The 18456-nt window shown below is 36.3% G+C and overlaps 3 protein-coding genes across 7 annotated transcripts in view; 1 reads left to right on the forward strand and 2 right to left on the reverse strand.

Moving 5' to 3' along the window:
- LOC101896046 (1-phosphatidylinositol 4,5-bisphosphate phosphodiesterase classes I and II) overlaps nt 1-18456 on the reverse strand; it is a 55334-nt gene that overhangs the window by 26446 nt on the left and 10432 nt on the right. For all 5 annotated transcript variants that reach the window (XR_002194022.2, XM_005177515.4, XM_011298272.3 and 2 more), the window contains exon 2: nt 8385-8833. Coding sequence is in view for 4 of the 5 variants with exons in the window: in XM_005177515.4 (XP_005177572.1) it covers nt 8385-8474 (90 nt within the window). In the remaining variant the exon portion in view is untranslated. The remainder of the gene's footprint in view (nt 1-8384; nt 8834-18456) is intronic.
- Nucleotides 1556-2482, reverse strand: LOC101895526 (lectizyme). Its single transcript, XM_005177511.4, has one exon. The coding sequence runs from the start codon at nt 2443-2445 to the stop codon at nt 1627-1629; it is 819 nt and encodes a 272-aa protein (XP_005177568.1). The 5' UTR covers nt 2446-2482; the 3' UTR covers nt 1556-1626.
- LOC131802025 (lectizyme-like) lies at nt 5914-6870 on the forward strand. The gene has a single exon (XM_059121358.1). The coding sequence runs from the start codon at nt 5943-5945 to the stop codon at nt 6762-6764; it is 822 nt and encodes a 273-aa protein (XP_058977341.1). The 5' UTR covers nt 5914-5942; the 3' UTR covers nt 6765-6870.

The following is an 18456-nucleotide window of genomic DNA, read 5'->3' on the forward strand; positions in this document are numbered from 1 at the left end:
AATGTTTCCTGAATGCCCACCTACAACAAAAAACAGTGTCGCATATGTTTTGTTTCATAATTTAGCTACGCATTTGATTGCTTCGTTATTATCCGTTAACATTTGTTTGTCCAAACCTTCACCAACTTTAGTTGCCTTTCCTCTCGCATCCAGAACGGCACAAACTATCTGTTAAACGTTCTACCAAATATTGCTTAATTGCGTTCATAAACTGGCCGGCGAGGTCTAATCATAATCTGCCGTATTGCCAAGCAACAACAAATCGTAAATCAAAATATGTCAGCCATAAATTAATAAAGGCGATGGCTGATTGCAATATCAAGTTATGATAATTTGCTTTTTATTACAGATATGAACTTCGAATGCAGAGCGCTACTACGCAAACAATGTTTCGATACGAAGTTAGTTTTGGAACTTTGGGATGTTGTTTCCTGTCAGATGGTAGAAATCAATCCAACAAATTTGAATTTGGTTTTTATACCCTCAGTCATATAGTTTACAAAGGGGAATCCAATTATCATTTGATGCGAACAAAATGTACCTTGACGAAATAACGGTTGTAGGAGTCGATCTAGCGGTGTCTGTCCATTTGTCCGCGTATCTTGGTGGGAGTATCCAATATCGTATAATTTAGGTATATCATAATATTTTGAATCAAGCTTCGATTTATTAGGCACTCCTTCAAAATTTTCTAAATAACAAAATATACATATACCTCATATAAATTGGAGAAGGTTGTCGATATAGTCCAATCTGACACGTCGTAATATTTATATCAGACTCAAGTCAGATGTGAAATCGACAATATTTTTCATACTCAGCCGATAATAAGGAGAGCCGCAGATGTAGTTAATGCCGAAGTTTTTCGAAAACAGAAAAAATTACTTTGAGCATGTACAAAAACAGCATACTTATAAGCAAAACAAAGGAACGCAGAGCCAAAGGAAAGAACAGCCCTCATACTCCCACGACAAAAGAGAGCACCCCAGTAAGAAATCTCACATTTTGACATTACGTACCAAACTGTCATCGAGGGTCAACAAAAAAAGTGTAAAAATGCACCCGTTCAATTTTCAGAACACACGAGTTAGGTTTTCGTTTAATTCACCCCTGATGGTGGGGTTGAACTGGCGATCTTCTTATCGGCAGTTGGGTACACCATTCACTCAAGCATTGCAACGAGCATTTATTGTTGTTTAACGGCGTGTATGGGGTGTTGCCAAACTTTTCATACTTTCTTTTTTATTTCTTTGCTAACACAAAGATTCGAGCCAACGACCACCGTGTCGTCGATACTCTTTACTTGGTAAGATAAAAGTTAAAAATTGCCTCGAGTTCTGGCATCTTGAAATATCCCCAAAAAGTATATACATTCATGATCACCGATAAATTGTATGTCATTTATAGCCTTGTCCTTCCAACAGACTGTCTGAAAGAAAGCCTTTTGAAATTGGGCAACTTTTGCCAGAACAAGTCATTCTAAAATTCTGTCGGGAAAGATTGCTTCCTTTTTGAGATATTTTTGTGAGTTTAAAACCAAGCAAACGCCTGCAAGTTAAAATTCAATAAAGATTTTTGAATGCTGGTTAACTTTATTTTGATTATTTTGCATCAGGGAACAATCATTTATTTGGAATTGTTTTGAATTGTTGTTGCAATCCACGATAGGTACGAAGATACTTGGGTGTAGACCGATGGGTATTTCGTTGTGGCACAAGGAGTGTATCCCCATGAAACGATACCAACGATTTCGCTGCCTTCGGCGGTGTTAATAATCAAGGGGCCGCCGGAGTCGCCATTGCAGGCGCCATCGGTGGTGCCCTGAGTATAGGTGCAAACATTGACGGGATCTACGGGGGCAGAGTTGGGCAAAGCAGCTTTGCATTCGGAATAGCCAATGATGTTCACATCCAAAGTCTGCAAGGTGTTGGGCAAGGCACCGGAATTGTCACGTCCCCAACCGAAGAGCTTACCTTTGCCGGTCTGTTCGTATTTGCCTGAGGGCAAACTAATCTTGGCCACAGCAGCAGATCCATCACGGGACAAAGCATTCAAATCAAAAGCCTCGGCGATGTAGATGAGACCAATGTCATTGGGACCCACATTGCCTCCATACAGCTCATGTGCGAACAGGTTTTGCTTTCCGTTAACGCGGCGAACTTGGACGTCGGACTCATCGCTGCGCAAATGCAATCCAGCAACCACTTGGAAGTCGTTGTAGATCAAACAATGGGCTGCAGTCAGAACCCAGTGTGGATCAATTATGGAGCCAGCACAGAAGTGCGAGGAGGTCTTCAGTGACACAATGTAAGGTGCTTCGCCCTTGGCCGCAGGTTGGCCGTTGATGATGCGTCCTTCAGGGAATCCTGGTTGGACAATGGAGTCTAAGCTGGCCGCATGAACGCCCGCAATGGCCAAGGCAGCGAATGCAAGAAAGATCTTCATTTCGATTGAGTTGTACGTTTTACTGTGACTTTCGGTTTCATGCCGTTGGCTTTATATACCCCAAAGTGAATGCGAAAAGTGTCAGAACACTTCATACTGACCACGCTATCTATCCATTGTTTATTGAACTGGCCCACATTGCACTGTCATGCGCTCAGAAATGACCATTTATGGCAAACTCAATGGCCTATTGCACTGCCATAAAAGCAATGTTATCGGCTAACGACTTTTTACATTTAATTGCAATCCCAGTCGTCTGAACTCTAATCAGGATCTGTTAATCCCTGCGCCAAGAGGTGTAAATCAAAACTCACGCCAATAAATAAATAAATAAAATCGAGGATTGATAAAGTTTGATATTGCAAACGATTGGAATTTTGTTTGTCCGAAATTATAAGAAATTTACTCAGCGAGAGTTTTATACTTTTATGATTGTGCCGATCGTCCCCTTTCCGCTCATTGAGTCGATCTAGTTAAGAAAAGTCTTATCAAACTCCAGTCACGGAGACCGAGTCGCGACGCCTATAAATTTAGTCACGTTCCAAAATATTTAGCGACTGAAACCAACAAAAAAAATATTTTAACATGTTTTTTTTGGTTCAGGTCATAGTTAAAGTCCGATCGAAACGTAGATTTTCAAGAGATTCAGGAATGAAGATGTAACTTTTATTGAGTTCGCCCATTACGTCTAGCTTCCTTGTCCATGGCAATTTAAGACTAAGTCGTCCATAAATGCTAATTACGGTAATGTATTTGGTCTATAAATAAACGGCATATACACGGTTCAATAACTATATAGAATATAAAAACAAACTATATGGAACTGGTGGCATTAAAGGGTTAAACTTATCATCTATGTTTAAATGTATTTGTAGTATGTCGTATCGATTGTTTTTTATTAATTGTATTTCAGTATATAAAACACATACACTGGTTATCTAAATTGCTACCAAAACAGTTGAATCGACACCACATACCTGTCGTTATTATTTCGTTATTTATACCTAGCTTGGTTCGGTTTTCGATAGGTGACGTTCATTGGTTGACGCCATCTTTTAGTACATTTTGTCAAAAGACTGCTGACAGTGCAAGAAGTAATTTTTAAAAATCATTATTGAAATCGGAAGGCTTTTAATTAGAGTCAAAGAAAAACTATTGATGTCTTAAGTCGGAAAAGATCCCAGACGGTTTTGATAACCCGCGGACAAATTGTCTGCGTTGCTATAAATGGAAGTGAAAACATGTTTATTATAAAATTATGATATATCTTGAGAATAATATTACAAAAATGCTAGTCAAAACTAAAAACTTAACAGTCCTTGTGGAAAAGTTGCACAAGTTGACAATAAAGTCAGTAGGTACCACGTCAAGAAGAGACAGGAGAAGTGGCAGTAGTGAAGAACATGTTCATCACCGAGAAATGACTTGACAAAAATATCTTTGTTATATTATTACATAAATAATTTAAAAACACAAAGTTGTATCCACGTTTAATGTAAAAGTTTAAGAAGTCTTCCGATTTTCGGCCAGAATATAAAATTTCTACCTTTGGAAAGATCCAAAAACCAATTCATGTGAAATTTATGCAGCCAGTTTAAGCCGAGAGACAAGTCCGATTTCATTGACAGCCATATGTCACAAAAAGCCCCTTTTGGGGGGCGTTAAATGTTAGCTTTTAAATAAATGCTTGTACACTTTAGTTGCAACTAAATGAGCAAGAGTCCCGATATTGGACTCAGATATAGAATTTACATATAAATGCAATTAATTGATAGGAAATCACAGAAGAACTGTCGAAAATGTTTTTAGCAACCAACAAGTAAGCAACGGCTATAGTCGTGCGGGACCGACCATGTGAAACCCTACAACAAGCCCACTTATGACCAAATCCATTTCGGAAGATTTCGCTTTTGAAATTATGTCACGGAGTACTGCCCAGCATTAGCCCTAATCCTTCCCTTGTGAAAATTTTCTTGAGGATCGGACGATAATTGCAAACTGTATATAATATCCCCAACCTGTGTTGTAAAGTAAAAAAATATTACAAAACAATCACTTCAATATTATAAGTCAAATTGAAAAATCGCATGCGATAAAAAATATGAAAAAATAGAAAAAGGTCACAAAATACTACAAAATCTATATTAACATCATTATTGGTATCTTCTTATGCGATTTTTTTAGATTTTATACTTTTACGCCAAGAGGGCATTCTGAATTGACAAAATTTATCAAAATCGGTCCAGCCATTCTTGAGATATAAGCATTCTAGGTAACATCCCTTTCTTTGTATATACACATATCCGTAACTGCAATTTTTGGTCCATTTCGACCCTTATATATTATGTGATCATCTTCAAAAGCAATAGGGTTCTATTCCGGCTCTAGCCCCACCTCCATTCTAAATTTCGTGAAGATCGGGTCATTATTGCGACCTGTAGAGTGATTACAAATTAACACCGACAGACGGACGGACATACATACATAGCTAGATCGACTCAGCTCGGCGAGATAGGAAGATCCATATATACTTTCCTATGTGGGGGGTCTATATTTCGAGGTGTTACATAATCTTTGGCCCAATTAAACTTATAATACTCTCACCACATAGTGTTGTAGGGTGTAACAACTAAAGTACAGCAGATAAAAATGCAGATAAACCGAAAATACTGCACTGGCAAACGTCTGGTAGTTTGAGAAATTTTGTGTGGCAAATTAATATGAACTTGAGATTAAAAAAAAATCTCTTCATATCTGATAAAATGAGGTATTTATAGCTTATTTGCTCAAACTTCGACATCATTTACAAAATTCAGTTTCAAGAAAATAGGCATTTTAAGTTATCGAGTTAAATTCGACTTCCCTAATTTAAAAAAGAAAGAAATTTTACAAGAAGTAGTATAACAACATAGACACATATATGGAAGGACTTCACAAATTTCTGCGTAAGATCAAGCATGGTTTGAAGTATTTAAATGATTCATCAACTCAATAGACTGTTTTGTTGATTTATGTCACAATCCACGTAAAGAAGCTGTAACTCCCTAAGTTCTCCAATATCAGATATATATTTAATTAAACATATTTAATAGAAGGATAAATATAAAAGAACTTCGTAGACAACATTTAAACCCTTTGAGTAAAATAGCGATATGTATATAAACAATTGATGACGTTGATCGCTACATAGCAAACGAAACAAAATTATAAATTTCAAATTTTAATCGAAAATAGGTTTTATTCTGCCATTTTTTAACCTCTTTGATTGAGAAGGTACTTTTCGCGGAACCTCACCGTATGGCGATGATAAATATTCAATAGTGATTTTAATTTATTATATATTTGTATTAATTTTATATATTTTTTTTGGAATCGATAGAATACTGTAGATAGCATCGGAGGCACTAAATATTAAATAGCCAAGTACTTTCGGCAACTGATAACGGGTTGGGTATAAAAGGAACCAAAATCATTGTCAGTTTTGCTTTATAATCGAAATGAAGGTTGTTATTGTGTTAGCTTGCCTTGTGTTGGCTACCGCCAGTGCAGGCACCTTGGAATCGGTTTCACGGCCTGGATTCCCAGAGGGTCGCATTATCAATGGCAAACAGGCAAAGAAAGGCGAAGCTCCGTTTATTGTTTCGCTCAAGTACATGGGTGAACATTTCTGCGCTGGATCCATTATCAATCCACATTGGGTGCTGACGGCAGCACATTGTTTAATCTACCATTATATCCAAGCTATCGCCGGATTACATGCTCGAGACGATGAATCCAACATCCAACTCCGCTATATTTTTGGTGAACACTACATGTTCCCTCACGAATTGTACGAGGGTAACGTCGGTCCCTATGATATTGGTCTCATTTACATTTCGGAACCTTTTGACTTAAACGTTGTGGCCCGTGCTAATCCTGCTCCCGTCTCGTTGATCAATTTGCCATCTGGCAAATATGAACAAATCGGCAGAGGTAAGCTATATGGATGGGGAAGGGATAATAGCGGTACGCTTTCTAATGTCCTGCAGACATTGGATGTGGACATCATTGGTTATTCTGAGTGCAAAGCTGCATTGCCTAGCTCGTCGAAAATAGCGCAAGGCAATATTTGTACTTATACCGAGGGTCTGACTGATGGCGCATGCAATGGCGACTCCGGCGGTCCATTGATTATCGATACAAAGGAAGGCAGGGAGTTGGTTGGCATTGTGTCGTGGGGTTACACACCTTGTGATTGGACATGGTACCCGTCGGTCTACACCCAAGTATCATCATACCTTTCGTGGATCGATGGTATAATCAAAAATAACTTCACTTAAAAATGGATAATAACATTAAGTATGTCACGGAATGGGTTACAATTGTAATAATTTTGAGACATTGGAATAAAAATACACTCCTGGCTGATGTAAAATTAGCCCTTGATTTGTTCTCGCCTTCCAATTTTTCATTATTTCCCAAGGGTCTGTTTGTGTATTGGTGAACGTAGTTAACACGGTTTCGTTAATGCAATGAGTGCCCTTAGAAGTAATTTGATACGCATAAAATCTAACAGAATTGTTCATAGCACTTGTTGTTATTGTTGTAGGTGTTTAACTAAGTACTGTTTATTCCCTAACTTGATACATAATATAGAAAATAGATATTCATATTATTCCAATTGACGGTAGATTACCAAAGCATGTGTAATTGCCGTGCCCTATAAAACTTATGAGCTGCATGCAACGAATACCCTATTGAAAGGCAATGCAAATAAACTACTTTTTTCATTGTCGGTGGGCTGAAGAATAATGGACTATTCCTTAAAAAAATACCAACTACCTACTTTCCTTATTACCAAGCATAAGTAAAGCTCGACTACAAAACTGAAGGTTGTGAGTTCGAGACTCGGTGTCGGCAAACAAAGACAAATTGTTGGCTACGTAGATGTAAGACTTCAAACAAACATTTGGGACCACTTCATTCTTAGAATAAAACTAAACTACAATAAAAATAATGGAAGTTTTTACCACTCATACATCTTTCCATATAACATCTTTCTATATGTCCGTGATTTTTATGGCGCAACAAGTAAAAGGGCGAACCAGATATTAGGCCCAGGATATAAAAATTAAGATATGGACTTCATGTACCTTCGCAATACGCTCGTTTAGAATACGATACTATTCTTCGGAGTTCTCATAACTTTCCATGTTAAAAGCGATAAGAAATAGTTGTAGTTCGTAGCATAATATTAACTTATTTCAAAAGTATATGATGCATGAATGTTTAATATAAAAAGTTGAATACATATCTGATATTACGAAGGCATTCTGACTGTTTGTGAGGGTAACGTAACAATTCAATCGACTTAATTTCTCTTCTCAAATATGTCCAGGCTAACGTTAGTGATACCAAAAGAAAGCAAATAAGTTAAATTTTAATGGCTCTTTCAAATAGTGGTAGCACGAATTTAAAGTTCCGACGTTAAACAATAGTAAGACAAGGGACCTTCTCAAAATTGGAAGGTATTAAGAAAAACTAGACACAAATGATCGCTTTGGTTGCCGCTCTTTTTTCTCATTCACATACAAACATATTTCGTCGCACATTTCGATTTAATTTTTGCTAATGCATTGTATGAATTTGTAGGGGTCGCCTATAAATATGCCAATGTATTTAACCGTATCAATAGGTGTATTGAATCTCTCCCTCTTATCATTTCGTTAGGTGAATGAGTGTATGTAAGAATATTTACTTGAAGTAGGTAAACTTAAAAAGGAGTGAAAATTAATTCGTAATGCGTAAATAATGTACTTTGAGACTACTGCAGTCTGGACAAATTACATTTCATCTCAGTGTGTGTGTGTATTCTGTATTTGAATTAATATCAAAACCGTTACAGGTTTTAAATCCGAAACAATTGATACGATTTCCATAAGGTTGACCATTTTACTTACATCATCCCATTTTATGAATTTTTCTCCGTCCTGCAAAGACTGCGATACTTCCACCGGTCCAGTTGATACGTATGTGCCTGTGTTTAACATGTTCCCTGTTCTTTATCGCCTCACCTTCGTGCACCTTCTTATAGCAACGCTGGCAGTTGCGCCCCAGAAATACCAAGCCAACCAACTTTACAGTTAGCTTAACGCGGACTCTGCTTTTGACTCAGTTCGGTGTTCTGTTTTCATACAACACCATTACGACACATCCGCTGCCAGTGTCAATATTGAAATATGCTTGTGGTTGCGAAACAATTGTGCAAATGCCTTTGGGTTGTCCTATTGTCGGTTGGATGCATGAATCGATCACTTGTGGCAGGCACTGAAGTAAGCAGCAGCAGCAATATCTGTGTCTGGGGCTGCATAAATTATATGATCTGACTCAAATCTTTTCTATATGAAATCTGAAAAGAAAAGCCAAACAGAAAAAAAACATAAGTTAATTAACATTTTTACAGCAATAACAATAAAAACAAGCACAAACTAATTATCCAATTAATGTTAGACTAAATGGAGCAAATTATTGAAAAGCATATTCTTAATTTGCCACAATATTATTCACATTGAGTAATCTTTGCAATCTAAAACAATCCTTCTTTATACCCCCAGCCTTACAACTACAGCCTTACAACTATAGATCATTTGTACGGCCGAAATGTGCCTAAACTTATATTAGAGCAAGTGTGAACATAAGTGAAGGTTTACCCGATTTAGTTCAAACATCTAACAATTTAGATAAGAAATAGGTCAGGATGGAAAATTGGCAATATTGATGCACTCATTCATATACCTTCCTCATAGAATACTACAAGTAAAAAAGCAGCTAATGTCGGGGCCGGGCCGAACTTTCAACCATTTGGAAGGAACTTTACATTTTTCAAAAATATCGTTTTAATGATGAACTTTATACGTGGGCTATACGAAGACGTGGACCTGCATGAGGAAAATCGATGTCAATTTTTCTTGAAATTTGTATGCGTTCTTATAGCTCTATCTATATTGGATCTAATGTGAAAATGGAATTTATCGGTCCACTATTTTTGATACATAACCCACAAAGTTTCAAAAAAAGTCATACATGTATCTAATATATACCGAAACGAGTATCCGGGATAGTCTAAACTTGGTTTGTGCTAATATTTATGCCAAACATATGTCAGGAGCTGTCATGGAAAACATTGACGCACCACTTTTTGTACCTCCACAAAAAGGGTAAACATTAGGAGTAATAGTAACTCTAGAGTAAAATGTTAAATCAGTTTTCGATGCACGCACAAACTTCACATATCGCACATGGACAACATTTTAATAAATAATAATTATTACTTCCAAATTACATCCCAGTTTCCTTAACAATGGAAAGCATTGCATTATTCGTTTTAACTACAGATCTAAAGTTGGGCAATAGTGGTTAAATGGTAAAACCAGTAAAAGAACGAGAGTTGTCAGTTACACCGAAATGACTTCTTTAAAGCTACACTAAGGAAACTTTAAATAACAAGATGGTACTAAATAACCCAATCCGAATCTGATAACAACTATGGATTGCAACAACTTGGAATCATATACGAGAATTAGTCCGATTTAGTTATTCTTTTAAATTGCTTCAATCTGTTTGTTTTGTCATACACACACATTGTTCATGCTTCGAAAATATTTTGAATGGAAGTTTTTTAGAAGAATTTTCGTCATCAACGATGGTGAATATGTTTGTATTTCTTAACATCGCCATAATATATTTAATAAGTTTTTACGATTGTTTACAATTTGAGAGAGATGCGAACACCTGTGAACAGGGACATAAAGGAAACCAATTACGCAAATATGTGGTGGAAAGTGAAAATTTGATGTCAGCATTGTGTTAAAACATCACTCATGTCCGAAAAAAAACATGGTGGTAAAAGAGGCAGATGACTTGAAGGAAAACCTTCCTTTCCCCCACTAATGCGAAAGACGACTTCCATCTTCAACAAAACCTAAGCCTAACAAAAACGGCAAGGACACAATTGGAAATTAAGCAAACATTTTTGCATTTTCCCTCCACTCGGAAAGCACACCTATTAGCAAGCTTGTACTGAGAAATCCAACAGCAAACAACTGCTCCTAAATACCAGGGACTGAAACTTTTTTTCTCAAATTGCTTTCCTTGATTTTATTACGTTTTGTCCTTAATTTCGAAATAACCTTGTTGTCATGTTCCACTGGTATACGTTCCCTCAAATATCCCCAAATGTTATCAGCAGATACCTCAATGGCAGCATACATTTCCTACTACCTATCCTCAGCAATTTCCGTTTCGTATAAAAAGAGGAAATAAAGAAGAGCAATGCACAGGCAGCACGAACAGGCGTGCTTTGAAACAAGCTGAATGTTGTGAAACTGAAGCGTTTTCTGTCTGAGATGTATACACAATCCAAAAAACAGGGGTGCACAAAGGTTTTCCCCCGAAGGATCGGCCTGCAGGAAGAAAAGTTTCAAAGAGGTTTGAGACATAATTTACTATTTGTCATGTAGGCCAGGGATTTTCAAATGTTATACTTAAGGTGTATCGAATTTCTAAAATGTTCGAGTTGCTGCTTAGAAAAGCAAAAAGGATGTAGAGAATTTGGGGTTAGAGTTTCGAATTGTTCATAACCTGAAATGAAAACCAATTACAAAAATGTATTTCGCTATCCGTGTTTATTAAGAAGACTTAATGAAGATATGGACCCAGCGTATGTGGCGGACACCACGGCAACTGCACCGTGCAACTGGCTCAAGAAGGTGTGTCAGAATTATTTATAGACATGTGATCGATATTATTTTTGGTACAGAGGTTTGTAGCGTGTAAAACACAATGTAAATAAAATTAATCTCAGGATAGGTCCATGTCTGGACATAGTCATGTTATATAATTAATACCGATCAAATTATTGCTAAAAGGTTACTACAGGCTAGAAAAAAAAATATAGGAATATAGAGATTTTGACAAAAGGGAAGCGCACAACATGTAGCACTTATTATATTTGGAATAGGTGTAGAAAATTCATGAATGTGTGGTTGGATTCCTTAGTACTGTACAATAGACACAAGCCAATTTTTATGTTACTTCGTCGGTGTCATGCTTAAGTGTTCCATACTGGCAAGTTTAACTGCCATGCTCCTCCAAAATGAATTAATTGAAATGGCACTTAGTGTCCAATAAATTTTGTAGATGCATACTAAACTAATTCTCTATTTACGAATATTTATTATTATATGTCCACATGTGTTTGAGTAGACACGATCTGTTATTTTTTAATCATTGAATTATATCTGCTATTTTTGGCACACAAATTGTGGGTACGCATAAATTTGACAGAAAATATTGAACTAAACTACCACAATACAATATCAACAAAGTTGTTTTTTAATATTGATATTTGATAGAACTGAATACTTTTAAGCGCAAAAAGGTTGAAAAGTCAACATTGGCTGTGATGGAAGCATGAATACATAAGATGTCTTCTAAAAAAGCCAGCTTTTAGCAACCACTCTTGTTTGGTTTCATATAAAGTTCGACCAAAGTCCTATAGACTTACAATACTTTCCGTATATGTGATGTGTGTAAATTCTAACATTTGTCTCCTTTCAAATATGGAAGTGGGATGACATCAACTGATTGGACCTTTTGAACCCCTACCGGTATCTGCTTCCAAATGTTTTCAAGTCAGCATATATTAAGATTTGGAAACATGTCGAGGTATTTTGCATAACAAACCAATCCACGGCTATTTTATCAGCGAGAATTTGTTGTAAAACATCCCTGACACCATTCGCCTTTTCCCATTTTTACAATTTACCAGACACCACAAACACACACATATTCCACTACTCATACATACGCACCATAGATATCTGTATCTTCAGATTTTCACTGTTCATTCTGGTTGATAATAATCAATAAATCAATGACGTGTAAACATTTTCATATAAGTATGTGTGTGTGTGTGTGTGTAATTTGCATTTAACACACATTACCGAAAGGCAAAACAAAACAAAAAAAAACGGCATGAACGAGCAGCTTAAACTGAAACTGAAATTCACAACAAAAGGGTTTTTGATGTTATCTCCACGGTTATCTATTCAGCGCTGTTCTTTCCAAGTATTTTGTGGTCACCGATGTTTCCGACACAGTAGAAGCAAATCTAAATTTAAACCGTGTCTATGGGAGGCTTCCTTAATACAGCGTGGCTCTTTCGTCCAATGTTTTCATAATCTTAATGATAGCACTTCCATTGTGACTAAAAAACTGCCATTGGCCAAACCATCAAGCTGCTTGTTCGTTTTTTTAATACAAGTGTTTTCGTAGCATATTTACAGGCTTCTGAATTATTCCAATGCCTGATACCGTTATTATGTGGACTCAAGCTGATAGTTTACTACAATAAGCAAAACATTGCACCATGATGTCAGGTGCAAATCCTTTGGTCAAAAGTCAATTTTTTTAATTGTTTAATTTAATTATGAATACAAATACTCAAAAAAGACCGTAAATATGGAACAATTTCTTACGGATGTGCAGCAATTAAAATAAAAAATATACAGGGTGAGATGAAAAAACTGCAACCAACTTCAGACTGCTGGCATTTCCACTAGTCCAACAGCTGTTAAAATTATTCCAGTGACAGCATCGTTTACAAGTGTACAAAAGCATTTTGGTGAGAATTTTCCAGAAAAAAAGTTATTCGCGATAGAATCCAAGCGTGATTGTGTGATTTCTTTATATTTGGCTGGAAAACAAAAAATTGGCTATCGTTAAAGCACTCCAGCATTTAAATCTGAATAAATCCTTTGTGTCTCGTACCATCGCTCGTTACCTTGATACTGGTAGCGTAGAACGACGTCAAGGAAGTGGACGGAAGAAAACAGCAACATCAGCAGAAATGGTTCGAAATGTAAAGAAGCGACTTTATCGAAACCCGCGTCGCTCGGGAGGCTCGTGAGCTGAACTTATTCGGCAAATATTGAAAAATGAACTAGGTGTAAAGCCATTGGAATTCCAAAAAGTGTAAGAACTTACATTCGTTGTCCAGCAGTTTGTAAACAAACAAAATGATCATGTTTACTTGCCACAGAGATCAGCTGAAAAAGTGCAGCTTCGGTTGGCCATCAGAACTCAACCGCCGGCCATGGTGATGGTGTGGGTCGCTCGTATTAATCGACCGTGGTATCAGAATAAACGCCGAATATTATCGCGAAAATATTCTGGAGGGTGTATTTAAGCCTTGGGCACGCAAACATTTTGGCCTCAGACCCTGGACATTGGCACAGGACTCAGCACCATCGTACTCAGCACACGCGACCCAAGAATGGTTACAAAATGAGTTTCCTCGCTTCATTTCCATCGCACAATGACCACCAAAGTCTCCGGATACCAATCCGTTTGAATGTTGTGTTTGGAGTATTTTGGAAAGCAAGGTTCGCACTATAAAATACCAAGGTCTCGATCACCTCAAGCAAGCGGTTCGCCGGGAATGGGCCAAAATACCGCAGAGCAACATTCGGGCAGCGTGTAACGGTTTCATTGGCCGTTGAAGGCCATATTTGGTGCCAAAGGTTACCAATTCAAACAAATCTAAACTCATTCTAAAATTTGAAGCTATTTCCGACATATTTTAGCTTTCTTTCATTAAATTTAAAAAAAATGTAAAAATGATGGCGTTTGGCCTTGTTGCAGATTTTTTTATCTCACCCTGAACAATACGTTTTATAATTTCAAATTTTTATTTTTTTTTATCCTGCCTATTACGCCTAAAGTTGAAATTGTTCAGTCGTGGATCTGGCTGACTGGTATGGGGGATATAGGAAGCGTGGACCTACATGGACAATTCTTCTAGCCAGACTATACATAAATCTATCTTTACTTGGAATTTTATGCTGATCAAGAAAAAATAATAATGGAGGTTCTAAAAAACTTAAAATTGAAAAATGTAATTTTTTGATTCTTTTAAAGAAGTTTATATTTTTGAAAGAATTTTCAAATTTTATTTAAATGGAAATAAAGTCCTGGTGTATTGGGGTAGTTGGTTGAATAAGAAAAGCTGTAATAATCATTCAACAAGGATAGTACTTGGAATTATTCACTTCGCTCAAATTCCCAATTTAAACGTTCAAACAAATCTAAACTCATTCTAAAATTTGAAGCTATTTCCGACATATTTTAGCTTTCTTTCATTAAATTTAAAAAAAATGTAAAAATGATGGCGTTTGGCCTTGTTGCAGATTTTTTTATCTCACCCTGAGCAATACGTTTTATAATTTCAAATTTTTATTTTTTTTATCCTGCCTATTACGCCTAAAGTTGAAATTGTTCAGTGGTGGATCTGGCTGACTGGTATGAGGGATATAGGAAGCGTGGACCTATATGAACAATTCTTCTAGCCAGACTATACATAAATCTATCTTTACTTGGAATTTTATGCTGATCAAGAAAAAATAATAATGGAGGTTCTAAAAAACTTAATATTGAAAAATGTAAATTTTTGATTTTTTTAAACAAGTATATATTTTTGAAAGAATTTCCAAATTTTATTTAAATGGAAATAAAGTCCTGGTGTATTTGGATAGTTGGTTGAATAAGAAAAGCTGTAATACTCATTCAACAAGGATAGTACTTGGAATTATTCACTTCGCTCAAATTTCCAATTATAACGTTCATTAAATACGAGTAGCTCTGGTCTCTCCCGTACTTTCCTTACTCGTTTGCAATATGTAAACATATTCTTCCATGTACATTTTCCACGACAGAAAATCCTCTTCCCGGCGAAAGCGTTTCAGCCGTACGCGATTGTTTGCGTTGCCAATACAAAATATCGCCAAAACGTTACCTCTATTATCTACAAATTGACTGATAAGCTTTTAAGTGCCAACTACTGCTGTTCATTGAGGAAACAACCAGCTGGCTGTGCTCCAGTGGGGTTAATTCGAGAGCTTCCACTTCACTGATAAATGCAAGGCGCACGTACAGACATACATACTTATCGCTGTGTCTACAACCAAAATAGTTACACATTTTTGTCTTTTTTTTTGGCTTAACTGATATCGTCTGTGCGGTTAAGTTGGTTAATTTAAGGTAGACAGTGTGATTAGATTTATCGTGATTCATGGGATAGGAGATTCGATTGTACGACATGGTAGTGTTCGGCTATAATACCAAGCAATACCATGGATATAGTATGTTAATTTAACACGTCAGTTTTGGGAGCTGACACTCAGCCCGAATAGGATGGACATTTTATGCATTCGTACATATTTATTGCAAATTCTACAAACGAGTATCGATTGTTACCAAAAAGATAACACATTTTCATAATATGATAATGATAAAATAAGAAATAATAATTAAAGTGAAAAGTTAACAATCGCCGACAGACATTTGACAAGAATAATGACTATATAATCATATAAATTGACTACGTTCAAATAAAATTAAACGTATTTGAAACATATCCCGAAATTTCGCAATATTCGTCTAAACCCACATGCAGTTATTTCGCTTACTCCCCTAGTTCTTGGCTGCACATTAACTGCTGATAAAAAACAACTTCCGTAGCTGTTTTTTTTTTTTTTTTTACTTAGCTGCACCTGGACATTTCAATGGACAATGTTTATTTGATAGTAAAATGTGATTTTTTGTTTATATTTTTAGCAGACGTACAAGAACTTTCATAAATACAATTTTTTTTTCAATTTTAACACTTTTGACAAACAAATTTGCTAGAATCAGAAGAAAAGGCCAATAATGTGTGTCGATTGAAAACTTGTCTTTATGATAAAAAAATTAAATGCAGGAGAACAAACATAGTTCTATGTTAAAATATTTACTTTAATTCCTGTTAAAGGTTGGCTATAAAAATACACCCCCGACATAAATTTATTTTTCTAGTCAAAAATACGGACACACTTTTCGACTTCGTCACCACAAGAAATTCTAGGACAGATAGACTTGAGTTAATTTTTTTTTTCGTATAGTTGTATATACTAAAATCTGGAGGATCCAAATTCGTAAGTTTTTGGTTGAACTTTAACTTATATACCCTAATTCAATTTTTTTTTTTTGTTTTTTCTCTATGGCAGTTTTTTTTTCATCAATGTCTTCACAATTGATTTCCATCCGCTTGAGAGGAAAATTTCTTAAGATTCCCAAGAATAAATAAAGCACTATTATTTGTCCGGCATGTTGATATTGATTGTGTGATGAAAATTCATTACTAAATGAACAAATTCATTTCTAATGTGCCGCTCCCAATTTAGAAATTAGCTCAGATTCGCACTATTACATCCAGTTCAATTTATTTTGAAGACTATAAATGCTAATTCTGTCGTGTCGTTCCCACATTTCAAGCGATAGTTGACCCAGATAAGCTTCTATTTTAACTTAATTACGCCAAAGAGTTCTAAAACACTCCCTTTTTCGCAATACCATATCGTCATCCTGCTTTGTTTTCGTCTGCCCATTGCCAGACTTTTCCGGACAAATATAAGCACCACTGGCTGAAAGTCAATACAAGGGCAATAAATGAAAGGAGACACGAAGATGAATGCTGCACCCAGCCGTAACTAAAAATAAAAACAAAAATCATTTTCCAAGCGTTAACGATACAATTTACATCGCTCGTCCTACATGGTGTGTGAAGGACGAGGGATGTCGATTGGTCACTGAAAAATAAACAAAACATTTGGAGTAGATGGCTGGAAAGACGTTATTTTTAATTTAGTAACAACCCCAGACACAAAATGAAATGTGGCGCTGAGCCAGATAGACAAAAGACCCCTTTTGGCTGTTCTCAAAACTGAATGGGGGAAATGAAGGCATATTTGGCTACATCATATCCATGAAACATGCTATGATTTTATTTTGTCTTTAAATAATTTGCGATTCTGTGTGTAACATACACGCAAAATGTAGGTGTCGATGTATGTCTGTTATGCGGAAAATTGGTTCCCAAACATGAATGTCACAATAAGATTGGAGTCATTTGTTCTTTCTTCAGTTATCTTTCCAGATATTGTTGTAAGTTCTCCATTCACTAAAGTGAATTATATCCTACCTTAAACCCATCCGTTTACGAACATGTGCGAGGAAGCATTGCGTAGTAAAACGTCATTCTGGCTGGAGGGTATATATCAGTTGATATGGTGAAAACGTTCCTAGTCGAAATGACGGTTTTAGACCCTAGATCTCTATGGACCAAATCCGTTTCAGGATATTTGGAGTTGATCTAGCGATGCCCGTCTGTGTGCCTGGCTGGTGCGCACGATAACTCTCGAAGGGTGTATCCGATTTGGTCCAAACATGACACATCGACATATTATTGCCAAACTTAGATCGAGTCCGGAGATGGCAATATCGGGCAATATTGTCGAAATTAAAAAGAAACAGAGCAACAGCATAGAAAGAGAAAGGATAATCCGATTTTGCTCCAACTTTGCGAATCCTATTATTTGCGTCAGTGCCAGGTCGGGTGCGAAAATGGACAATATTGGTCCACTGCATTATAAAACGTGATCTAAGAGTTCTATTGCCTTCAAATGACACACTTCAGATTATTTTTTTGTTAACCCTGGTGTGAAGATGGAATATATCAGTCCACTCCTTCTGGTACCTCCCCACAAAAAGGGTCGCAATTTTGAATATCCATAAAACGCCATATTAATATCCGATTCCATTCAGAATTATCACATATCAATACTTCTATTAACTCAAGATCTGTTATAAAGATTGTAGAGATCGGACTTCGATTTTCTTGTAATTTTACCCATACCAGTTTTTTTTATCACTATTAGACGAATTGTGAAAATGGAATACTTCGGTCGACTATATCTCGTAGCTCACGCACATTTTAACATTTCCTAAAAATTATCACACATCTCATATAAATTGAAGGGAGCCATCAATATAGTCCAAACCTGGCACGTCGCAGTATTTATATCACATATATTTAGGTTCGATACGAAATGGATAATATTGACCCATTTGTTCGGAACGAATGATTGTAACAGCAGT

The sequence above is a fragment of the Musca domestica genome, unplaced genomic scaffold (assembly GCF_030504385.1).
Source record: "Musca domestica strain aabys unplaced genomic scaffold, Musca_domestica.polishedcontigs.V.1.1 19, whole genome shotgun sequence".
In the NCBI taxonomy this organism is placed as follows: domain Eukaryota; kingdom Metazoa; phylum Arthropoda; class Insecta; order Diptera; family Muscidae; genus Musca; species Musca domestica.